The following is a 25,289-nucleotide window of genomic DNA, read 5'->3' as shown; positions in this document are numbered from 1 at the left end:
GCAGTTCTAACAAGCTCCCAGGTGTTACTGATGCTTCTGGATGGAGACCACTTTATGCAACAAGGGCCCAGCTGGCTAGGGAAGGGAGGCAGCTGAGAGCCCAGGTGGCAGCAGCCAGCATCCCAGGGGTATAAGATGGCCAGAGGCGGCTGCCTGCTGCTCTGCAGGTACCATGGAGCTGAGCTATAGGCTCTTCATCTGCCTCCTGCTCTGGGGTAGTACTGAGCTGTGCTACCCCCAACCCCTCTGGCTCTTGCAGGGTGGAGCCAGCCGTCCTGAGACGTCCGTACAGCCCGTACTGGTGGAGTGTCAGGAGGCCACTCTGATGGTCATGGTCAGCAAAGACCTTTTTGGCACCGGGAAGCTCATCAGGGCTGCTGACCTCACCTTGGGCCCAGAGGCCTGTGAGCCTCTGGTCTCCATGGACACAGAAGATGTGGTCAGGTTTGAGGTTGGACTCCACGAGTGTGGCAACAGCATGCAGGTGAGAGAGGCTGGGGGCCCTGGCTTTGGTGGGAGGATGTTCGAGGCAGCCGGGTATGGGGACTGTGGCTACCGTCGGTGGGAGGTGGGGTTGGGTGGATCCCTCTCACTTGTAGGTGGGGAGGTGGCACAGTTGAGGCCTGAAGCTGGCACTGAGGGCACTGGACCCAGGGCAGCTCCTGCCTCTGATGGCCGACATTGGGTCGGTGGGGTGGAGCCAGAGGTGGCCGTGCACTTCAGGCTGGCCCAAGCCACGCCACTCTCTCTCAGGTGGGTTTGTGACACACACAGGCCTACGTGATAGGATAGTCCTGTGGGTAGCCTAAGGGGCTGTTTCTAATGCTGGGGGCATTAGGAACTCATTCTGAAGAGACCCAAAGTATACATTATCTTAAAAACAACAAGTGGGCCGGGTGCAGTGGCTCATGCCTGTAGTCCCAGCACTATGGGAGGCCAAGGCTGGAGGATCACTTGAGGCCAGGAGTTTGAGGCCAGCCTGGGCAACATAGTGAGACCCCATCTCTTAAGCCTTTAAAAAAACTAACTGGGGCCTGGTGTGGTGGCTCACGCCTGTAATTCCAGCACTTTGGGAGGCTGAGGAGTTTGAGACCAGCCTGGCCAACATGGTGAAACCCCATCTCTACTAATAATACAAAAATTAGCCAGGCATGGCAGTGCGTGTCTGTAATCCCAGCTACTCAGGAGGCTGAGGCAGGAGAATCGCTTGAACCCAGGAGGCAAAGGTTGCAGTGAGCTGAGATTGTGCCACTGCACTCCAGCCTAGGCAACAGAGCGAGACTCTGGCTCAAAAAAAAAAAACAAAAAAACCCACATAGATAAGTGGTATGGGGGCGGGGGCATCATAACCTTGGTGTTAAAAACCTTAAAACCATCAGTGGGTCCCTGGGGGCAGCTCCAAGGGGGAGAGGCTTAACCTGTGGTACATGCAGGAAAAGACCAAGAAATCCAGGCCAGACCTCCCTTTCCCTAGCCAGTGGGGAAAGAGGCTGCAAGGAGAGGACTTAACGGCAGGGCAGGGCTGGGCACACAGCTCCCCAGCTAAACCCTGATCCCTGGACCAAGTTCCTGTGGTCCCATGGAGGGCCTGTCCTCTCCCGCCTCAGGGGAACCTGGCTCCTCCTCTCCTGGGCCTAGACCCAGTAGCTTGCCTGGGATGGGGGCAAGTCCAGCCCCTGGAGCCCTCCGGCCAGAGCTCTGGTCTTAAGTGTGGTCTCCTGGGCTCTCTTTGAGGACTCGAGGCCCTTGTTTTCCTGGGGAGGGAGGCCAGAGAGCTGCAGGAGTTACTTGAGGAATTATTCCAGTTTAGAGGCTCACAAACATGTCTTAGATTTACTTGGGGAGCCAGGTGCCTGGCTCCCCCACCTTCTGTGAAATGGGCTTTAATAGGTTAGAAGCTGATAAGTGGTATTTTTTTGTTGTTGTTTTTGTTTTTTGAGACAGTTTTGCTCTTATTGCCCAGGCTGGAGTGCAATGGCGCCTATAATCCCAGCACTTTGGGAGGCTGAGATGGGAGGATCACTTGGGCCCGGGAGTTTAAGGCCACCCTGGGCAACATAATGAGACCCCCTTCTCTACCAAACACACACACACACACACACACACACACACACACAAAATAGGGTGTGGTGGCGCCTGCCTTTAGTCTCAGCTACTTGTGAGGCTGAAGTGGGAGGATTGCTTAAACCCATGATTTGGAGGCTGCAGTGAGCTATGATTGCACCACTGCATTCCAGCCTGGAAGGCAGAGCAAGACCCTCTTTTATTAACGCCACCTGTGGAGCTTCTAAAAATCCTGATGTCCAGGCTGCTAAAATAGAAAGGATGTGGGACCAGCTGTGGGTAATAAGGATCTCAGGTGACTCCAATGAGGAGCAAAGCCTGCAAACTCCTTCCTCTGGTGTGGTGTTTCCCAGTTCTGCCCGGTGAGAATCACCTGCGGCTGGCCATGCGCGGTGGCTCACGCCTGTAATCCCAGCACTTTGGGAGGCCGAGGCGGGTGAATCACGAGGTCAGGAGTTCAAGACCAGCCTGGCCACGATGGTGAAACCTCATCTCTACTAAAAATACAAAGAAGTTAGCCGGGTGTGGTGTCGGGCACCTGTAATCCCAGCTACTCAGGAGTCTGAGGCAGAGAATTGCTTGAACCCGGGAGGTGTAGGTTGCAGTGAGTTGAGATCGTGCCACTGCACTCCAGCCTGGGCAACAGAGTAAGACTCCGTCTCAAAAAAAAAAAAAAATACAGCCATGGCCAGTTTCCCAGGTATACAACCTGTGCAGTTCTGTGGGGCACAGTGCTTAATGGAATGCCCTCTTGCCCTGAAATGGTAATAACTTTTGAATAAGGGGCCCCACGAGCTATGCTGGTTCTGTCTGTGCTGGGGCACTTGCTAATAAGGTCTAGGACTATTCCCTGAAGATCGAGTTTGGTCAGGGCCAGGCAGCCACCTGAGCTCTTGGGAAACCTGGACCTCCTAGGCTCAAGCCATCCTCCTGCCTCAGCCTCCTGAATAGCTGGGATGGACTACAGGCACATGCCACCGTGCCCAGCCAAGTTATGTTTTTGTAGAGATGGGGTCTAGCTCTATTGCCCAGGCTGGTCTTGACTTCCTGGCCTCAAGCAATCCTCCTCCCTCCCAAAGTGCTGGGATTACAGGCATGAGCCACTGCACCCAGCCCTCAAGTAGTTTTTAAATAAGCTCCCTGAGATGAGAGGTGGGGATAGTGAGCTTAGAATAGGTGGTTGGGGGTTGAGTCATGGTGGCTCACACCTGTAATCCAGCACTTTGGGAGGCTGAGGCAGGTGGATCACCTGAGGCCAGGAGTTCGAGACCAGCCTGGCTAACATGGCGAAACCCTATCTCTATTTAAAAAAAAAAAAAAAAAAAAAAGGCACGGTGGCACGTGCCTGTAATTCCAGCTACTCAGAGGCTGAAGCAGGAGAATTGCTTGAACCTGGGAGGCGGAGGTTGCAGTGAGCCGAGTTCGTGCCACTGCACTCCAGCCTGGGCGACAGAGCAAGACTTCATCTCAAAAAAACAAAAGGTGGTTAGGAAGTGACTAAAGTAGGGGTTTCCAGTGCTGGCTCTATGCTAATCACCTGGAAAGGTTGTAAAAATACTGATTCTCAAGAGAATCTCATACCTTCACTCTACTGGGGTAGGGCCTAGCGTCACATTTTTCTAATATTCTAGCAAAATCTTCGAACTTAGGTGTTTGCTATAAAACTCTCTCCCAGGCAGGCCCTGCCTTCTGCAGCCCTATTGGACGATGCAAATTTCCCCAGTAGTACTCACCTGTGCTCTTCCTGCCTCAGGCAACCTCTGAATCAGTCTCCCCCACCTTATGTGAAATGGGCTTGAATAGGTTAGAAGCAGATGTGGGTTGTTGTGTTTTTTGTTTGTTTGTTTTTGTTTTTGAGAGTTTTGCTCTTGTTGCCCAGGCTAGAATGCAATGGCACGATCTCCGCTCACTGCAACCTCTGCCTCCCGGGTTCAAGCGATTCTTCTGCCTCAGTCTCCCGAGTAGCTGGGATTACAGGCACGTGCCACCACACTCGGCTAATTTTTTTTTTTAAGTAGAGATGGGGTTTCACCATGTTGGTCAGGCTGGTCTCAAACTCCTTACCTCACATGATCTGCCCTCCTCAGCCTCCCAAAGTGCTGGGATTACGGGCGTGAGCCACAGCGCCCAGCCAGAAGCTGATAAGTGTTAACAGCTGGGCACTTCCTGGCTGCTTCCTGGCGGCTATCTTGGCCCTGGGCCTCTCCTGAAAGAGGAAACTGTATGTACTGGGGGGCGTGGAGGGGGAGTGTCAGAAGGGAAGTGTCATGTGCCCTGATGCCTCTATTGCTTGGGTGCTACATGGTATCTGCCATGTGGTTGATCCAGTCTGCCTGTGGTGGTGTCAATATGTGGTGTCAGGTAAAGATTCCGAGGTACAAAGACAGTACCTGTACTGCCTCTTTACTGACCAGTGGCAGAGCCTGTGTTCTCTTTTGTAGAGATGGGGTCTTGCTATGTTTCCCAGGCCAGTCTCAAACTCCTGGCCTCAAGCAATCCTTGGCCTCCCAAAGTGCTGGGATTACGGGTGTGAGCCACAGCGCCCAGCCAGAAGCTGATAAGTGTTAACAGCTGGGCACTTCCTGGCTGCTTCCTGGCGGCTATCTTGGCCCTGGGCCTCTCCTGAAAGAGGAAACTGTATGTACTGGGGGGCGTGGAGGGGGGAGTGTCAGAAGGGAAGTGTCATGTGCCCTGATGCCTCTATTGCTTGGGTGCTACATGGTATCTGCCATGTGGTTGATCCAGTCTGCCTGTGGTGGTGTCAATATGTGGTGTCAGGTAAAGATTCCGAGGTACAAAGACAGTACCTGTACTGCCTCTTTACTGACCAGTGGCAGAGCCTGTGTTCTCTTTTGTAGAGATGGGGTCTTGCTATGTTTCCCAGGCCAGTCTCAAACTCCTGGCCTCAAGCAATCCTTGGCCTCCCAAAGTGCTGGGGTTACAGGCATGAGTCACTGCACCTGGCCTTGACCCTGTAGTCTTTCTGTCCCCTTGTGGGCTGCCCTCCCTGAGCACTCATGTATGGCTTGGGAGTACCCGGGCAGGTGATGGCCGGCAGCATTAACTTCTCACCTTTCCTCCAGGTAACTGACGATGCCCTGGTGTACAGCACCTTCCTGCTCCATGACCCCCGCCCCGTGGGAAACCTGTCCATCGTGAGGACTAACCGCGCAGAGATTCCTATCGAGTGCCGCTACCCCAGGTCGGTGTGGGACTGACTCATGGCCCCTGGTGCAAAAGCCCCTTGGGTGTGGCTGCAGGCAAGTGGGCTGGCTATGGGCTGCAGCTTGTAGCATGGCTATTAGAACTACCTACCGAAGCGTTTGCAGCTGTGGTTACTGTACTGGGTGGGATTGCGGGGCCTGCTGAGTCTAGTTCGAGCCCCAGAAGAGTATCAGGAGCCCAACTGCAGCTTAGCGGAAGCTTCAGAGCTGCTCAGCCCTGGTGGTGGTACTATGCCAGCCTCGGCCCTCCTTAGGGTTCAGAAATGGCCTTCCAATAGTGCTAGGCTGGGGCCAGGTGCAGTGGCTCATCCCGTAATCCTAGCACTTTGGGAGGCTGACAGGTGGATCGCTTGAGGTCAGGAGTTCAAGACCAGTCTGGCCTACATGGTGAAACCCCATCTCTACTAAAAACACATAAATTAGCCGGGTGTCTATAATCCCAGCTACTTGGGAGGCTGAGGCAGGAGAATTGCTTGAACCCAGGAGGCAGAGGCTGCAGTGAGCCGAGATTGCACTGCTGTACTCCATTCTGGGCAACAAAGCGATACTCCATCGCAAAAAATAATAATAATAAAATAGTGCTAGGCTGCGTTCTAGAATCTGACCTGGGCGGTGGTGGCCTACTCTTCTGTGGTCCTCAAGCCCCTGGCATCAAGCACGTGCCTGTGAACTCAGGCCCTGAAGTGGGAGGAGAAACTATGGCTCCCAAGGACAACACTGGGTCCTGCGCTGGCCTCAGCATGGGGTGCCAGGAGACTTTGTCCCTGCCCTTGAACCAGTCTGGGAGTGGGTATAAGATGATGCGGCCAGGTATGGTGGCTCACGCCTGTAGTACCAGCCCTTTGGGAGGCCAAGGTGGGCAGCTCACGAGGTAAGGAGTTCAGGACCAGCCTGGCCAACATGGTGAAACCCATCTCTACTAAAAACACAAAAAAATTAGCCGAGTGTGGTAGTGCGTGCCTGTAATCTCAGCTACTCAGGAGGCTGAGGCAGGAGAATCATTTGAACCCAGGATGCAGAGGTTGCAGTGAGCTGAGATGGCACCATTGCACTCCAGCCTGGGCAACATAGCAAGACTCCATCTCAAAAAGAAAATGCTAGTGTGAAGTGGGTAGGGAGCTGATACCAGTCAGAACATCATGAGGGATGAGCCATGCCCCTGGGAGGGGTCATGGTAGGGGTTATCCTAGAACAGGATCCTGGAGTGGGACCTTGAGGCTGAGATGGCCTGGGCAGAGCCACGTGGCCACACACCCAACGGGAGGGCAGTGTGCCCTTAGTAGGTGACATGCAGCCTGGGGGCTGGAGCCCAGGGACTGGGGTAATGAGGGAGCCAGACAGATGGGCTCACCAACCTCACCACAGGTGCCCCTCCTGGAATGGGTGAGGACTGAATTTCCACCCAGGGTCACCTGGTGGCTGGTGCTGAAGACAAGTGGGAACTAGTGAGAACCAGCTGGGAGGCTGGAAGACTGGGATTCAATGAGGCCTGACCTATGGTTGCAGGGACCGTAGAGGCTGACTCGCAGGAGCTAAAAGCAATTGGAGGAGCTTGGTGCCTATGTGGGTAGGGGAGATGGAGGAGGATAGAGGAGTCAAGGGCAGGCTGCCCAGTTGGCATGAGGGACTGAAGCTGTCCTGTGACCGTGGAAGTCTGACTTCAGTCTCTGGGCCTGACCCCTGAGGATGGTGGCTCACCTGGTCCATTGGCTGTAGGTAGTATTAGAGAGGCTGGTTGTAGGCTGGGATGCTTTAACCTGGCTCCAGATACCTGAGTCTGGTTATCAATAGATGCATCCATCACTTGGAGTAGCTTCTTCCAGCAGATCCTGTGGGGTTAGCAGGGTAGGTATCTGCAGATACCCAGACCTGCTTCCATGGACTTCCCAGTCACTGGTGTGGGTCCAGGCTCTCGGTAGCATCTCAAGACCTAAGGGCCTGTCTTTGATCTCTAAAGGATGGCCTTGGCTGGGCACGGTGGCTCACGCCTATAATCCCAGCACTTTGGGAGGCCGAGGCGGGCGGATCATGAGGTCAGGAGATGGAGACCATCCTGGCTAACGTGGTGAAACCCCGTCTCTACTAAAAATACAAAAAATTATCCAGGCCTAGTGGCGGGCGCCTGTAGTCCCAGCTATTTGGGAGGCTGAGGCAGGAGAATGGCGTGAACCTGGGTGGCGGAGCTTGCAGTGAGCCGAGATCACGCCACTGTACTCCAGCCTGGGCGACAAAGTGAGACTCCGTCTCAAAAAAAAAAAAAAAAAAAAAAAAAAAAGGATGGCCTTAGCTGATTCCCCTCTCAAGCATCCTGTAGAGTACTGTGCAGGGCCTGCTATCAGACCCCAAACCTGAACCTCTAGGGCTAAAGTATGTGTGGTGGCTTTTGGTTTTTTGTTTAAAAAAAAAGTCTTACTCTGCCGCCCAGGCTGGAGTGCAGTGGGGTGCCATCATAGTTCACTGCAGCCTTGACCTCCTGGGCTCAAGCAATCCTCCCATCTCAGCCTCCTGAGTAGCTGGTATGTACTACTATGCCCAGCCATCTTTTCTTTTCTTTTCTTTTTTTTTTTTTTTTTGAGATGGAGTCTTGCTCTGTTGCCCAGGCTGGAGTGCAGTGGTGTGATCTCAGCTCACTGCAAACTCCACCTCCGAGGTTCATGCCATTCTCCTGCCTCAGCCTCCCAAGTAGCTGGGACTACAGGCGCCCGCCACCATGCCTGGATAATTTTATTTTTAGTGGAGACGGGGTTTCACCATGTTAGCCAGGACGGTCTCCATCTCCTGACCTCATGATTCGCCCGCCTCGGCCTCTCAAAGTGCTGGGATTATAGGCTTGAGCCACCGTGCCTGGCCTCTTTTCTTTTTTATAGAGATAGAGTCTTGCTATGTTGTCCAGGCTGCTCTCAAACTCCTAGCCTCAGGAAATCCTCCAGTCTCCACCTCCCAAAGTGCTGGGATTACAGGCATGAGCCACCGCACTCAGGTCCAGGGCTCAAGAGGGAGCAGATCTCAGTCTAGAAACCAAACTCCTAGGTTCAGTTGTATCTGTCTTCAGCAGCCCAGATAGCATCATAGCATCAGTTAGGATGGCTAGGCCACTCACAGGTGCAGAAGTTCAGGAGGGTGCAGGGACAGCCTCAGGCTCAAAGTGTCTGTTCAGCCATCTCGCACCAGCTACCTGGCTGGGCCATAGCTGAGGACCCTGTAGTGGGGTAGCAGTGAGATACTCCCCATCAGTGGGGGCCCAGGTGGGTGTGACCTGAGGCAGGTGTGCACAGCTGCTGTTCTTCTCTCAGGCAGGGCAATGTGAGCAGCCAGGCCATCCTGCCCACCTGGTTGCCCTTCAGGACCACGGTGTTCTCAGAGGAGAAGCTGACTTTCTCTCTGCGTCTGATGGAGGGTAAGAGAAGAAGGCTGGGTGGGACAGCTGTGGAAAGACCTGGGCCATCTCAAACCCCTGCCCTTGGCTGTGTCTTTTTTTTGTTGTTTTTGGTTTTGGTTTTGGTTGGTTTTTGGTTGGTGTGGTTGGTTTTTGAGACAGAGTCTTGATCTGACCTCCAGGCTGGAGTGCAATGGCACGATCTCAGCTCACTGCAGTCTCCACCTCCTGGGGTTCAAACGATTCTCCTGCCTCAGCCTCCCGAGTAGCTGGGACTACAGGCTTGTGACACCACACCCAGCTAACTTTTGTATTTTTAGTAGAGATGGGGTTTTGCCACGTTGGCCAGGCTGGTCTCGAACTCCTGACCTCAGGTGATCCACCTGCCTCAGCCTCCCAAGGTGCTGGGATTACAGGCGTGAGCCACCATGCCCAGCTGGCTGTGTCTTTCAGAGAACTGGAACGCTGAGAAGACGTCCCCCACCTTCCACCTGGGAGATGCAGCCCACCTCCAGGCAGAAATCCACACTGGCAGCCACGTGCCACTGCGGTTGTTTGTGGACCACTGCGTGGCCACACCGACACCAGACCAGAATGCCTCCCCTTATCACACCATCGTGGACTTCCATGGGTGAGCACTGGGCTCCCTGCCTAGAGAACCTTCCTAGCAAAATGACCCTAAAGCCACCTGTTTGGCTTTTTGAGACAGTCTCACTCTGTAACCCAGGCTGGAATACAGAGGCTTGATCTCTGCCCTCTGCAACCTCTGCCTCCCAAGTTTAAGTGATTCTCCTGCCTCAGCCCCCCAAGTAGCTGAGATTACAGGTGCCCACCACCATGCCTGGCTAATTTTTGTATTTTTAGTAGAGACAAGGTTTCACCATGTTTGCCAGGCTAGTCTCGAACTCCTGACCTAAAGTGATCCACCCACCTTGGCCTCCCAAAGTGCTGGGATTATGGGCGTGAGCCACGGTGCCCGGCCCACCTGTCTGGCTTTAACACCGTTCTGTTTTCTTCCAAGCTGTCTTGTCGACGGTCTCACTGATGCCTCTTCTGCATTCAAAGTTCCTCGACCCGGGCCAGATACACTCCAGTTCACAGTGGATGTCTTCCACTTTGCTAATGACTCCAGAAACATGGTAAGAGCTTTAACAGCCTGAAAGAAGGCTGAACTTGCAACCTTCATATCCTACTGAATGGGGTCACTCACTAGCTCCACCCTTAAGCAAATGACTTAGAGCTGTGTCCCAGTAACTCAAACTTACAAGTAAAGCCATGAGCTTTAGCGAGGCCTTCAAGCAGAAGGATGAACAATATGAAGCCTTAAGAGGTAGAGGCCGGGCACGGTGGCTCATGCTTGTAATCCCAATACTTTGGGAGGCCGAGGGGGGTGGATCACTTGAGGTCAGGAGTTCAAGACCAGCCTGGCCAACATAGTAAAACCCCGACTCTACTAAATATACAAAAAAAATTAGCTGAGTGTGGTGGTTGGGTACCTGTAATCCCAGCTACCTGGGAGGCTGAAGCAGGAGAATAGCTTGAACCTGGGAGGCAGAGGTTGCAGTGAGCAGAGATTGTGCCACTGCACCTCCAGCCTGAGTGACAGTGAGACTCCATCTCCAAAAAAAAAAAAAAAAAAAAAGGCAGGTGTTAGCCTTCCTGGAGGCTTTCTGCAGGGGCAAAGAAAACCAGTGTGAACTTCCTAGCCAGGGTGGCTTCTTGAACTTGGTCATAGGTTAGGTTAGTGATTCTGAAGGCATCATCCTCAGCTGGAGGGCTTGTTGAAATTGATGACTGGGCCCCAACCCAGGGTTTGATTCAGGTGGTCTAGTGAAGCCTAGAATCTGCATTCTTAAGTGTTGGTTCTGCCAGTCTGGGGCCTCCCCTTGAGAACCTAAACTAGAAAACTCAAATTGACACTAAGAGGGAAGGAGAAGGAAGGAATGAAGATGGGAACTGCCTAATGGCTGAGGTGGGGGAGGGATGCAGTAGGAAGTGCAGGTGCAAGGACCAACATCTAGCCAGGAAGTACTGGTAAGTGGTTAGAAGTAAATTGCCTGGTGCGGTGGCTCGTGCCCATAATCCCAGCACTTTGGGAGGCTGAGGCGGGCAGATCACGAGGTCAGGAGATTGAGACCATCCTGGTTAACACGGTGAAACCCCCTCTACTAAAAATACAAAAAATTAGCTGGGCATGATGGTGGGCACCTGTAGTCCCAGCTACTGCAGGTTTCCAGGTTCAAGTGATTCTCCTGCCTCAGTCTCCCAAGTAGCTGGGAGTACAGGTACCCGCCACCATGCCTGGCTAATTTTTTTGTATTTCTAGTAGAGACAAGGTTTTACCATGTTGTCCAGGCTGGTCCCAAACTCCTGACCTCAGGTGATCCGCCTGCCTCGGTCTCCCAAAGTGCTGGAATTACAGGCGCGAGCCACCATGCCCAGCCTCAAGTAGCTTTTATTTTTTGAGTTGGAGTCTCGCTCTGCAGTCCAGGCTGGAATGCAATGGCACAGTCTCGGCTCACTGCAACCTCTACCTCCTGGGTTCAAGCATTTCTCCTGCCTCAGCCTCCTGAGTAGCTGGGAATTACAGGTGCCTGCCACCACACCCGGCTAACTTTTGTATTCTTACTGGAGATTGGGTTTCACCATGTTGGCCAGGCTGGTCTGGAACTCCTGACCTTGTGATCCACCTGCATCGGCCTCCGAAAGTGCTGAGATTACAGGCGTGAGCCACCATGCCCGGCCTCAAGTAGCTTTAAACAAGCTCACTGAGATGAGAGGTGAGGCCGTGAGCTTAGAATAGGTGGTTAGGAAGTGATTAAAGTAGGGGTTTCCAGTGCTGGCTCTATACTAATCATCTGGAGAGGTTGTAAAAATACTGATTGTAGAGTCTCATACCTTCACTCTATTGGGGTAGGGCCTGGTGTCACATTTTGTAACATTAACTAAATCTTCATAGGTGTTTGCTGTAAAACTCTATGAACTTCAGTGTGCACACCACCTAGGTTCTACCACCAGCATTTTTTTTTTTTTTTTTGAGACAGTCTCACTCTGTCACCCAAGCTGGAATGCAATGGTGCGGTCTTGGCTCACTGCAACCTCTGCCTCCGGGTGCAAGCAATTCTCCTGCCTCAGCCTCCTGAGTAGCTGGGATTGTAGGCGCCTGCCACCATGCCCGGCTAATCCTTGTATTTCTTAGTAGAGACAGGGTTTCATCATTTTGGCCAGGCTGGTCTTGAACTCTTGACCTCATTATCCAACCGCCTTAGCCTCCCAAAGTGCTGGGATTATAGGCATGAACCACCACGCGCCCCCCCCCTTTTTTTTTTTTTTGAGAGGGTCTCTGTCACCCAGGCTGGAGTACAGTGGCCCAATCTTAGGTCACTGCAACTTCCACCTCCCAGGCTCAAGCGATTCTCCTGCCTTAGCCTCCCAAGTAGCTGAGATTGTAGGCATACGCCACCACTGAGTGCCTGTTATATTTTTAGTAGAGATGGTTTCACCATATTGGCCAGGCTGGTCTTGAATACCCGACCTCAAACGATCCACCTGCCTTGGCCTCCCAAAGTGCTGGGATTACAGGCGTGAGCCACTGTACCCGGCCTACTAGCATTTTACTGTTATCCTCCATCTACTGACCTACCTTATTCTACTTGGAAATGCATCAAAAGCCACTTAAGCTCCTAGGTGACTCTAATATGCAGCCACGCTTGCAAACCTCTGAAGCAGAGGCTCATACGTCAGGGTGGCATTAAGGGACAAAGTAGAAACTTTTCAAAGATCACATCGATGCCACTTCACCTCCTCCAGCAGCTGCCTTGTGGGAAGAGAAAGATCAACACACAGATCAGTAGGGTAGCAAAAGGGAAAAGTGTCTAATGTTGATGAGATGGCCTGAAGCTCTCAGTGGTGGGCCCTGCTTCAATGGGGCTGGGGATAAAGGAGGGCAGATTTGGGAAAAGAGTCCTGGCCCTCAGATCAGTGACCGATAGCTCCTTAGGGGAGAGGATCCTGGTTGTGGGAGGAAGTCAAGATTGACCTCAGGTGTGGCCATTTGGGAAGAAGATGGGGAGAAGTTTTCACAGAGGTGGTAGCGGTCAGCATGGGTATGGACTGAGGTGGTTTCTCAATCTCTGGGGGTTGAGGGGTAACTAAGACCAGAGAACAGTGCTGTTTAATGGAAGATAGTCTGAGCCCTTGGAGGGCTCCCCTTCAAAGGTAGGATTGATGATGCCTCAGTAGACTATGTCCCATGGCACAAAGAAGGAACAACCCTATTTCAGAGCAATAGGGTGGCTGGGCACGGTGGTTCACATCTGTAATCCCAGCACCTTGGGAGGCCGAGGTGGGAGGATCAGAGTTCAGGTGTTTAAGGCTGCAGTGAGCTATGATGGTGCTATTGCTTTCAACAGAGCAAGACCCTGTGTACTTTTTTTTTTTTTTTTTTGGACAGAGTCTCGCTCTGTCACCCAGGCTGGAATGCAATGGCATGATCTCGGTTCACTGCAACCTCCACCTCCTGATTCAAGCCATTCTCCTGCCTCAGCCTCCCTAATAGTTGGAATTATAGGCACTCAATCACCACGCCTGGCTAATTTTTGAATATTTAGTAGAGATGGGGTTTCACTATGTTGGTCAGGCTGGTCTTAAACTCCTGACCTCAGGTGATCCACCTGCCTCAGCAAGTGCTGGGATTATAGGCGCGAGCTATCACACTCCCCTCTTTTTTTTTTTTTTTTTCTGGGAAATGGAGTGTCACTCTTGTTGCCCAGGCTAGAGTGCAATGGCGTAATCTCAGCTCACTGCAACTTCCCATCTCCCAGGTTCAAGCAATTCTTCCGTTCCAGCCTCCCAAGTAGCTGGGATTATAGGCACCTGCCACCATGCCCAGCTAATTTCTGTATTTTTTTTTTTTTTTTTTTTTTTTTTAGTAGAGATGGGGTTTCACCACGTTGGCCAGGCTGGTCTCAAACTCCTGACCTCAGGTGATCCACTGACCTCAGCCTCCCAAAGTGCTGGGATTACAGGCATGAGCCACCACGCCCAGCCTAGACCCTGCTTCTAAAAGGCCGCTATAGGGGAACTGCCCTGAGATCTTAGACTCCAGTTAGCACCAGAAAAACATACTAGGAAGAAGCTAAGGATGAAAGTACATTTCCTTTGTGGAATAGACAACAGGGCCTTGGAAGCTTCTTACTTGCAGGGCAGGTGGCTAAGATGGGCAGCTGGACAACTGCTAAACTGGCTTGTTTCTAAAAGTCTGAATTTACATGGTTTCAAGTTTCTCTGCTGGTGTACTTGGCCACTAGGTGGTGACTGAGGCTTGTGGCTCTGAGGCTTCTGCTGGAAGGTGGCAGAATTGCCATGCTCTGCCCGAGGTTGAGCAGGGAGGAATTTTAGCCCTGCCTGAAATATGAAGGGAAACTGACCTGGGGACGGGCCAAGGCTAGACTGAGCCCTGGCTCTGTCAGAATGGCCCCTAGCCCCAGCAGCAGGATGGAATGTCAATCTAAAATGAGAAGGCTTGGCCAGGTACGGTGGCTCATGCCAATAATGCCAGCACTTTGTGAGGCCAAGGCAGGTGGATCACTTGAGGCCAGGAGTTCAAGACAAGCCTGGCCAACATGGGGAAACCCCATCTCTACTACAAATACAAAAACTAGCCTGGTGTGGTGGTGGGTACCCGTAATCCCATCTACTTGGGAGGCTGAGGCAAGAGAATCGCTTAAACCTCGGAGGTAGTGGCTACAGTGTACTCCAGCCTGGACTAGAGACAGACTCCGTCTCAAAAAAAAAAAAAAAAAAAAAAAAGGGTAGGGGGGCAGTGCTTACAGGGTAGTTGACTATTCCCTGGGTGGGGGGGGGGGTCCTTCAGCTCCCAGCAGGAGCTCATATTGGGTTCATTCCCTCGTACTTGTCTAACGAGGGTGGGTAAACGTTTCCCAGAGGCCAGGACTGTCAGGGTATCAGCCTGGTGAGTCTTCTGGTCATCATATCCCTTACAGGTGAAGGGAGACTGACGTAGGCTTGACTAATAGCAGAGGTATGTGCAAGGAAGAAAAGCCCAGGGAAGCTTGCCCAAAGGGTGAGCCATCAAACTCAAGTCTGGCCGGGTGCAGTGGCTCACGCCTGTAATCCCAGCACTTTGGGAGGCCAAGGCAGGTGGATCACAAGGTCAGGAGTTCAAGACCAGCCTGGCCAAGATGGTGAAACCCTGTCTCTACTAAAAATACAAAAAAATTAGCGAGGCATTATGGCAAGTGCCTGTAATCCCAGCTACTTGGGAGGCTGAGGCAGGAGAATTGCTTGAACCTAGGAGGCAGAGGTTGCAGTGAGCTGAGATCGTGCCATTGCACTCCAGCCTGGGCAACAGCAAGACTCCACCTCAAAAAAACAAAACAAAACAAAAAAAACCTCTTAAGTCTGAAATGGAAACTCCACAGAAGCAAGTCCAAAAGGCTTCTTTATGTGCCCAAGGACCTCAGGTCACAGAAACAACTTGGTCTTGCCTTAGCTGGCAATACAGTGACTACATCCCTGAAGAAAAGTAGCTTGTCAACTAGTCAAGTGGCAGGTGGCAGCGTCAGAAGCCCAGCTAAGCTGCTAGCTATTAAGGTGTCTACCACTCACCTCGGTCACCTGGGGATGGGCGCGGGTTTAGCAATGCTGAGTTAAGCCCAGGACTGGCCAGGCACGGATAGCTGGCACCTGTAATCCCAGTACTTTGGGAGGCTGAGGCGGACAGATCACTTGAGCCCAGGAGTTTGAGGCCAGCTTGGGCAACATGGCAAAACCTCATCTCTGCAAAAAATCCAAAATTAGCCAGGTATAGTGGCTTGTACCCGTAATTCCAGCTGCTCATGAGGCTGAGATGGGAGGATCCCTTGAGCCCAGGAGGTCAAGGCTATAGTGAGTCATCATCATACCACTGTACTCCAGCCTGGGTGACAGGCCCTGTCTCAGAAGCCCAGGGTCAAGCATGCTCAATGATTAGGTAAGTTTGGAAAAGATCAGGGGAATAAGTGGTGGATTCCAGTCTAAAACTAGTTGCTACTTGCTCTAACATTGGGTAAGTGAACCTTTACACCATCTTAGAGATGAGGCTCTTCCTTCCCCCTGTTTATTTTATGAGACAGTCTCACTCTGTCAGCCAGGCTGGAGTGCAGTGGCATGATCTTGGCTCACTGCAACTTCTGCCTCCCAGGTTCCAGTGATTCTCCTGCCTCAGCCTTCCAGGTAGCTAGGACTACAGGTACCCACCACCACGCCCAGCTAACTTTGTATTTTTAGTAGCGATGGGGTTTCACCATGTTGGCCAGGTTGGTCTCGAACTCCTGACCTCAGGTGATCTACCCGCCTTGGCCTCCCAAAATGCTGGGATTATAGGTGTGTGCCATTGCACCCGGCCCCTTCTCACTCTTTAAAGGGTTAAGGGTTATAAGAGAACTGGTGTGTTAAACTCCCAGGCACAGCCTGGAACTCGGCCTGGAAATAGCTGTTATTCCTTGCAGATATACATCACCTGCCACCTGAAGGTCACCCTAGCTGAGCAGGACCCAGATGAACTCAACAAAGCCTGTTCCTTCAGCAAGCCTTCCAACAGGTGAGGAGGACAGGTGCTCCGTGACTGGAGTAGAAACTGAATCGGCGACCCCTTGTCTATTTCCCCCAATATATTATCAGCAAACTGCTTCCTGCAGGCAACAAAAATCTAAGCTGCTTCTCTTTCATCTCAGCTGGTTCCCAGTGGAAGGCCCGGCTGACATCTGTCAATGCTGTAACAAAGGTGACTGTGGCACTCCAAGCCATTCCAGGAGGCAGCCTCATGTCGTGAGCCAGTGGTCCAGGTCTGCTTCCCGTAACCGCAGGCATGGTATGTCACAGAATGGCCAAGAGGCTGTTCATTGTCCCTTACTCAGTTGAGGGTACCTGCTGTCATTTCAGGGTGATGGTATTTTCCCTTGTCCTCCATTAAAACTGTTTGTACCTAGGCCTGCAGCTACCTTTCCCTAACACAAATCTTGGGGTTAAGCAGGAGGGGCTCTCAGCCTTCCACCTCGGTGGCAGCCAGGGTAGATCTGCTGTCATCCTAGGCTTCTACTGAGACATAATTAGGCATGTAGGGGAAATATAGCAGTTGTTAAGATAATCTGGCTTGGCATAGTGGCTCAGGCCTGTAATCCCAACACTTCGGGAGGCCAAGGCGGGCAGGTCACCTGAGGTCAGGAGTTCGAGACCAGCCTGACCAACATGGAGAAACCCCATCTCTACTAAAAATAAAAAATTAGCTGGGCGTGGTGGTACATGCCTGTAATCCCAGCTACTTGGGAGGCTGAGGCAGGAGAATCACTTGAATCTGGGAGGCAGAGGTTGCAGTGAGCCGAGATTGCACCATTGTACTCCAGCCTGGGCAACAAGAGTAAAACTGTCTCTCAAAAAAAAAAAAATAATAATCTGGCCAGAACAGTGGGTTGTGCCTATAATCCTAGCACTTGGGGAGGCTGAGGCCAGGGAAATCGCTTGAGCCCATGAGTTCTCAACCAGCCTGGGCAACATAGCAAGACCCTGTCTCTACAAAAAAGACGATGTACTAGGGAATCCCTCTTGGGTGACCTGCTTTCTCCGTATGAGAAAGCTGTCTTTTTCTTTTTTCTTCCCCCTCCCCTGCACCAAGATGGTGTCTAGCTCTGTCCTCCAGGCTGGAGAGCAATGGCACGATCTCTGCTCACTGAAACCTCTGCCTCCCAGGTTCAAGCTATTCTCCTGCCTCAGCCTCCCAAGTAGCTGAGACTACAGGCATGTGCCACCATGCCCAGTTAACTTTTTTATTTTCAGTAGAGACGGGTCTTGCCGTGTTGGCCAGGCTGGTCTCAAACACCTGACCTCAGGTGATCTGCCTGCCTCAGCCTCCCAAAGTGCTGGGATTACAGGCATTAGCCATCACACCTGGCCGAGAAAGCTGTGTTTTTTTGTCTAGAAACTGTTTATTAGCCCACACAAAAAAGACAACATATTAGTTTAGCCCACTGAGGCAGAATAAAACCTCCAACCCAGTTCCCGGTTAGGGACTAAGATGACCCTTGGTTGTATGTTCTCATTTCACAGTGACAGAAGAAGCAGATGTCACCGTGGGGCCACTGATCTTCCTGGACAGGAGTGGTGACCATGAAGTAGAGCAGTGGGCTTTGCCTTCTGACACCTCAGTGGTGCTGCTGGGCGTAGGCCTGGCTGTGGTGGTGTCCCTGACTCTGACTGCTGTTATCCTGGTTCTCACCAGGAGGTGTCGCACTGCCTCCCACCCTGTGTCTGCTTCCGAATAAAAGAAGAAAGCAATATCTGGTCGTGGTGTGGTGGTCAGATGGAAGGTCAGAATTAGTACTGACTGTGTCAGGTGGGGACGACTGTATACCACCCGCCCCGTGCACTCACATAGCATAGTCCAGCAAGCACTACTGTGTCTCTACTGTAAACAGGGCAGGGTTCATGTCCTTAGACAACTATAATCTATCACCTCCATGGGAACCAACATGGAAACTCTTAGATGAAGGTCAGTCTGGCTGGACCCACCTTACTTCTAGGCTAGCAAAGAATCTTATATCTCTGGCCCCCATGGATTTGACTCTAGACATGGGAGTGGGGAGGAGAGAGCTTCCAGGCCCACTTCTCCAAGGCAAGCAGGCAGGCAGCTCTGTCCAGATGCTAGAGGCCAGAAGGCCAGTCATGATTGGGCCCTCCCAGCAGGGCAGTGATCAGAGCACTGCTTCTGCCTGGTCTTAGCTGTCACCTTGGGCTTGAAGCTATTCTTGGGACATGTTGGTATGAACTTGTCAAAGCTGCAGCAAGGGGTGACTGGCACTCCAAGCCATTCCAGGAGGCAGCCTAGTGTCATAAGCCGGTGGTCCTGAGGTGGCTCTGAGGTGGGTACTTTTGCTTTGGGGGTAGGAAGCCTCAGGAGAGCTGAGAACCTGCTTTGGTTTTGGGTTTGTTTTGATTTGTCCCTTTTGAGAGAAAGGTCTGGCTGTGTTGCCCAGGCTGGAGTGCAGTAGTATAGTCACAGCTCACTGCAACCTGGAACTCCTGGTCTCCAGCCATCCTCCTGCCTGAGCTTCCTGAGTTGCTGGGACTACAGGCATGAGCCCCACTGTGCCCAATTTATTCTATTTTTGGTAGGAACTGGGTCTTGCTATGTTCCCCAAGCTGGCCTCGAACCCCTGGCCTCACGTGATCTCTCTCCTTGGCCTCCAAAAGCACTGGGATTATAGACATGAGGCCTCACTGTCACTGGGGGGAGCTGCTTCTCAACCTCCCCCTACCTTTATCGCGCTCCCTAAATAGGCTGCTTCCCTCCCCCAGGTTTCAGCCATAGTTCCTAGGAGTGAGTAAGGGAATGGTGCCCCAAGGAGGGTACCCAGGGAACTTGTGCCCCCTTTGCTGGGGAAGGTGTTTATGGTACCTCTGTGGGAGGCTTCACATCCCTCAGTAGCTGGCTCCGGCCTTGCCCCAAACTCAAGCCATTCTCACTCGGGGAAGTTCACTTTCGCTGCAGCATCCCAGCCTGGCTGCCTACTTGCTGTGAGCCTGCCAGTCGTCGTGGGCAACATGGGGGTGGCACCTACTGAGCAGGATTAGGCATAAACTGATGAAAGCTGAAAGATGCTCAGGTGCAACTGGCATGGTTCTTATCTCTGGCCTGTCTGGCTGAGGGCAGGGGCTCCAGCGTGTTGACTCGGGTATAGACATGTCTATAGTGCATTCAGAGCAAGGTTTGGGTGGCTTTGGACCTACTGAGAGCAGGAAGGCCTTTGATACTCTAAGTGTGGTCTGTGAACGTTGGCATCACCTGAGAATTTGTTAGAAATGTATCATTTAAAGCCCCATCCCAGACCTAGAAATTTGCATCTTAAATCCCAGGGTGGGGTGGGCATGGTGGCTCACGCCTGTAATCCCAGCACTTTGGGAGGCCAAGGCAGGTGGATCACCTGAGGTCAGGAGTTCAAGACCAGCTTGGCTAATATGGTGAAACCCCGTCTCTACTAAAAATACAAAAAATTAGCTGGGCATCGTGGTGGGTGCCTGTAATCCCAGCTAGCTGGGAGGTTGAAGCAGGAGAATTGCCTGAACCCGGGAGAGGCAGAGGTTTCAGGGGGCTGAGATCGCGCCACTGTACTCCAGCCTGGGCAACAGCAAGACTCCATCTCAAAAAAAAAAAAAAAAAAAACCCAGGTGATTTGAGTGGTTAAGGGCACTGAGCCAGGGACTTGTGGCACGAAGGGATTGTTCCGGGTGAGCCGCTTGCGGTCTAAGCAGGTTGTAGTGTGATCTGTAGGGGAGTAACAGGCTGGGGTTCAAAAAACGCCAGATACAGTGGTTCAGGCCTGTAATGCCAGCACTTTGGGAGACCGAAGTGGGAAGATGGCTTGAGCCTAGGAGCTCAAGACCAGCCTGAGCAACGTGGTGAGACCCCATCTCTACAAAATATAAAAATTAGCCGGGCACAGTGGTACGTGCCTGTAGTCCCAACTGCTTGGGAAGCTGAGGCTGGAGGATCACTTGAGCCCAGGAATTCAAGGCTGCAGTGAGCTGTACTCTCTGCCCAGGTCCCAGCCTTGCTGCCTCCTGCTGCGCTCTAGCCAGAGTGACAGAGCAAGACCCTCTCAAAAAACAAAATTGCCTAGGGGTTGCAGAGGTAGGCTTCCTGGAGGTGGTGATCCAGAAGCAAATCCTCAACCATGGGGAGGTGGATGTGGTGGCTCACACCTGTAATCTTAGCATTTTGGGAGGCCGAGGCGAGTGGATCACTTGAGACCAGGAGTTCAAGACCAGCCTGGCCAACATAACAAAACCCCATCTCTACTAAAAATATAAAAATTAGCCAGGTGTGTGGTGGGTGCCTGTAGTCCCAGCCACTGGGGAGGCTGAGGCAGGAGAATCACTTGAACCCAGGAGATGGAGGTTGCAGTGAGCCAAGATCGTGCCACTGCATTCCAGCCTGGGTGTTGGAGTGAGAATATCTCAAAAAAAAAAAGAGGGGAGAGAAATGGGAGAATCTGTGCCCTGGGGGCATGGAAGGCCTCAGTGCCTAGTAAAGAGTGGGGCTTGGCCTGGAGAGGGAGGCCTCATGGGCCAGATAAGGGAGATACTGGCCCATCTAAGCATGCGTGTGCCGGTAGACTTTCCCTGTCAAGATGATCAACTGGAATGGCAGAGAATGCGGCCTGCAGGCTGGGAGACATACTTGAAGCCATATCCCCAGGCCCTAGTCCCATCTGCCACTCTTTTTTTTTTTTTTTGAAACGAGGTCTTGCTATGTTGCCCAGGCTGGACTCCAACTCCTGGGCTCAAGCATTCCTCCTGCCTCAGCCTCCCAAGCAGCCACAAACCACACCTGGCTTCTTCCTGCCACTTCTAGCTTAGCAGGTAACTTCATCTGTAAAAAGGGGATGACGTGATTTCTTAGGGGAATGAGTAGAGCGCTTGGTAGAATCATGGCTCATGCAAGAGGTCTCTGAGCCGGGCGTGATGGCTCATGTCTGTAATCCCAGCACTTTGGGAGGCTGAGGTGGGCAGATCACGAGGTCAGGAGTTCGAGACCAGCCTGGCCAACATAGTGAAACCCCATCTGTACTAAAAATACAAAAATTAGCCGGGCGTGGTGGCATGTGCCTGTAGTCCCAGCTACTTGGGAGGCTGAGGCAGGAGAATCGCTTGAACCCGGAAGGCAGAGGTTGCAGCGAACCAAGATTGCACCACCCCGGGCAACAGTGCGAGACTCCGTTTCAAAAAAAAAAAAAAAAAGGTCTCTGGCAAAATGCTCCAGGCTTGGGGTCCGACGGGTACTTCTACCCCTGACAATCTGTTTACTTATCACCATCCTCTTTTCAGATGGGGAAGTTCTTTCCATCAGGATTATAGCAAGGATTGGTCTTCATGGCACACTTGGCATCCAAGCACGTGTTGTTGGAGCTGTTCTGTGAGCCAGGAGACACCGGGGAACGGTTCTTGCAATAAACATCCGTCTCTTCCTTGTACTCAAGTTCTTAGGGGTTGCAACTTTCTGAGAGCTTGTCCTTCATTCAACTTCTTTTCTCAGCAGAAAGAGGAAGTGGCTGTGTCAGGGGAGGGGAGGAGTTATGACTAAGATGTGGCCGTGAATGTCAGCTCCCTGCCAGCTCCAGATGGGCCTCAGCAGGATAGTTTCCCTGGGCCTTTGCCAGGAGAGACAGCCTCCAGCAGCAATGTCAGAGGGCTCGGCCTGCCTGCCTCCTAGGGGAACTAGACTGGAAATGAAAGGCAGTGGCAAGCCACTGAGGGTTCTCTAGACTCCATTGCTTAATCCTCCTCTTTCCCTAAAGTTTCCAGAAGCTTCCTATTGCATTGGAAAGCCTCTGTAAACCAACACTTTGGGTGTGGGTTTATTTTTTGAGATGGGGTCTCACTCTGTTGCCCAGGCTGGATTGCAGTGGCACCACCATAACTCACTGCAACCTCGACTTCTCTGGTTCAAACCATCCTCCCACCTCAGCCTCCCAAGTAGCTGGGATTACAGGGGCATGCCACCATGCCCGGCTAATTTTATTTTATTTTTTTAGTACAGATGGGGTTTCACCATGTTGGCCAGGCTGGTCTTGAACTCCTGACCTCAAGTGCTCCTCCTGCCTCGGCCTACCAAAATGTTGGGATTACAGGCATGAGCCACCGTGCCCAGCCAGTTCTCATTCTTCACTGGAGATTGTAGCCAGACATTAGAGAAAACTGGAAGAATCTAGAATCTAATCCAGTCTACAGGTAGATAAATAACTCAAACAATGAACATTACTATAATAACAGGTAAACTATCGTTTTTCTATTGAAATATAATTTTTCTCCCTATAGTCACCTTGAACTCTTGACCTTGTGATTCGCCCCCCTCGGCCTCCCAAAGTGCTGGGATTACAGGTGTGAGCCACCGTGCCTGGCCCTCCTTTTTTTTGGAGACAGAATCTCACTGTCACCCAGGCTGGAATGCAGTGGTGCAATCTCGGCCCACAGCAACTTCCACCTCCCGGGTTCAAGTGATTCTCCTGCCTCAGCCTCCCAAGTAGCTGGGATTCCAGGCACATGCCACCACGCCTGGCTAATTTTTGTATTTTTAGTAGAGACGGCGTTTTGCCATGTTGGCCAGGCTGGTCTCAAACTCCTGATCTCAAGTGATCCGCCTGCCTCGGCCTCCCGAAGTTCTGGGATTACAGGTGTGAGCCACTGTGCCTGGCCAGAGAACAGATTCTTTTTGAATCTATGCAAATAACCATGTTGCTGTAAACATAAGAATAATCGTTATGCAGCCAACAGACACATGAAAAAATGCTCACATCATCACTGGCCATCAGAGAAATGCCAATCAAAACCACAATGAGATACCATCTCACACCAGTTAGAATGGCGATCATTAAAAAGTCAGGAAACAACAGGTGCTGGAGAGGATGTGGAGAACTAGGAACACTTTTACACTGTTGGTGGGACTGTAAACTAGTTCAACCATTGTGGAAGTCAGTGTGGCAATTCCTCAGGGATCTAGAACTAGAATTACCATTTGACCCAGCCATTCCCATTACTGGGTATAGACCCAAAGGATTATAAATCATGCTGCTGTAAAGACACATGCACACGTATGTTTATTGTGGCACTATTCACAATAGCAAAGACTTGGAACCAACCCACATGTCCAACAATGATAGACTGGATTAAGAAAATGTGGCACATATACATCATGGAATACTATGCAGCCATAAAAAATGATGAGTTCATGTCCTTTGTAGGGACGTGGATGAAACTGGAAACCATCGTTCTCGGCAAACTATCGCAAGGACAAAAAACCAAACACCACATGTTCTCACTTACAGGTGGGAATTGAACAATGAGAACACTTGGACACAGGAAGGGGAACATCACACACCAGGGCCTGTTGTGGGGTGGGGGGAGGGGGGAGGGAAAGCATTAGGAGATATACCTAATGTAAATGATGAGTTAATGGGTGCAGCACACCAACATGGCACATGTATACATATGTAACAAACCTGCACGTTGTGCACATGTACCCTAGAACTTAAAGTATAATTTAAAAAAAATCATAAATTGCTTCTAAATTCTGGAGGGTTCAGGTAGAGAGGAAAAGCAAATGTTTTCATTTTTGTTTTCAAAACTACTTTACCAAATTACTATAAATTATACAAAGCTTAAAAGAAAAAAGTTTCCTTAAATCTGGAAAACAATATTAAAAGAACCCACAATGTTTGACATAAAGCAGCCTTAAAAATCCGTAATTCAGCTGGGTCTAGTGGCTTGCACCTGTAATCACAGCATTTTGGGAGGCTGAGGTGGGAGGATCGATTGAGCTCAGGAATTCAAGGCTGCTGTGAGCCATGATCACACCACTGCACTTCAGCCTGGGTGACGGAGCCAAGACCCTGCCATAAAAAAAAAAAAAAAAAGATTCAGGCCCGGTTTGGTGGCTCACACCTGTAATCCCAGCACTTTGGGAGGCCTAGGCAGGCAGATCACCTGAGGTCAGAGTTCGAGACCAGCCTGGCCAACATGGTGAAACCCCCATCTCTACTAAAAATACAAAAATGAGGCCGGGCGCAGTGGCTCACACCTGTAATCCCAGCATCCCAGCACTTTGGGAGGCCGAGGCAGGCAGATCACCTGAGATCGGGAGTTCGAGACCAGCCTGACCAACATGTAGAAACCCTGTCTCTACTGAAAATATAAAATTAGCCATGCGTGGTGGCACATGCCTGTAATCCCAGCTACTAGGGAGGCTGAGGCAGGAGAATTGCTTGAACCTGGGAGGCAGAGGTTGCAGTGAGCCAAGATCTCGCCATTGCACTCCAACCTGGGCAACAAGAATGAAACTCTGTCTCCAAAAAAAAAAAAAAAAAAAAAAAAAGAACCGGGCATGGTGGCGGGCGCCTGTAATCCCAGCTACTTGGGAGGTTGAGGCAAAGGAATCTCTTGAACCTGGCAGGCAGAGGTTGTAGTGAGCCGAGATCACGCCATTGCACTCCAGCCTGGGCGACAGAGTGAGGTTCTATCTCAAAAAAAAAAAAAAAAAAAAAAAGATTATAATAATTATTTTTCATCAGTTCATTCAGTCTTGTAATTAATTCTTGCTGTGATCTGTATTAGCAATTTCACAAACCCATCAGTTTCTTCATTCAAGTTTTGGAATTTTTTTTTTTTTTTTTTTGACAGAGTTTCACTCTTGTTGCCCAGGCTGGAGTGCAACGACAGAATCTCAGCTCACTGCAACCTCCGCCTCCCGGGTTTAAGCGATTCTCCTGCCTCAGACTCCTGAGTAGCTGGGATTACAGGCATATGCTACCACGCCCAGCTAATTTTTTTGTGTGTTTTTTTTTTTTTTTCAGTAGAGACGGGTTTTCTCCATGTTGGTCAGGCTGGTCTCGAACTCCCGACCTCAGGTGATCCGCCCACCTCGGCCTCCCAGAGTGCTGGGATTACAGGCTTGAGCCACTGTGCCTGGCCGAGTTTTGGAAATTTAGTTCAATAGTGTGAACTCAAAGTTATTAGAAACCCGTACTTGTCAGACTTCATTCTTTCCATGAAGCTCCTTGAAGACATAACTCTCT

At 51.3% G+C, this 25,289-nt stretch overlaps 1 protein-coding gene across 3 annotated transcripts; it reads left to right on the top strand.

Annotated features, from left to right (window-relative positions):
* ZP3 (zona pellucida glycoprotein 3) lies at positions 1 to 25,057 on the top strand. 3 transcript variants are annotated; one of them, XM_063814551.1, is made up of 9 exons: positions 1 to 167; positions 260 to 484; positions 5,148 to 5,266; positions 8,582 to 8,685; positions 9,118 to 9,295; positions 9,686 to 9,803; positions 16,176 to 16,267; positions 16,401 to 16,537; positions 17,770 to 17,999. In XM_063814551.1, the coding sequence occupies exons 2-9, from the start codon at positions 326 to 328 to the stop codon at positions 17,982 to 17,984; spliced, it is 1,122 nt and encodes a 373-aa protein (XP_063670621.1). In that variant the 5' UTR covers positions 1 to 167; positions 260 to 325; the 3' UTR covers positions 17,985 to 17,999. The 3 variants fall into 3 exon arrangements, with proteins under 3 accessions (XP_063670621.1, XP_009451629.3, XP_063670620.1); XM_009453354.5 differs by having other exon boundaries at positions 1 to 484; XM_063814550.1 differs by lacking the exon at positions 17,770 to 17,999 and adding an exon at positions 24,895 to 25,057 and having other exon boundaries at positions 158 to 484.
* The last annotated feature ends 232 nt before the right edge of the window (positions 25,058 to 25,289 follow it).

This window comes from Pan troglodytes, chromosome 6, assembly GCF_028858775.2.
Source record: "Pan troglodytes isolate AG18354 chromosome 6, NHGRI_mPanTro3-v2.0_pri, whole genome shotgun sequence".
Lineage (NCBI taxonomy): Eukaryota > Metazoa > Chordata > Mammalia > Primates > Hominidae > Pan > Pan troglodytes.
This window is presented reverse-complemented; position numbering and strand designations above follow the sequence as displayed.

Excerpts from the sequence above, each read along its gene's own strand:
- ZP3 (XM_009453354.5), top strand. The coding sequence starts at position 173 with ATGGAGCTGAGCTATAGGCTCTTCATCTGCCTCCTGCTCTGGGGTAGT. Across the intron at positions 8,686-9,117 it reads CTCTCTGCGTCTGATGGAGG|AGAACTGGAACGCTGAGAAG; the intron begins GTAAGAGAAGAA and ends TGTGTCTTTCAG. Across the intron at positions 9,296-9,685 it reads ACCATCGTGGACTTCCATGG|CTGTCTTGTCGACGGTCTCA; the intron begins GTGAGCACTGGG and ends TTTTCTTCCAAG.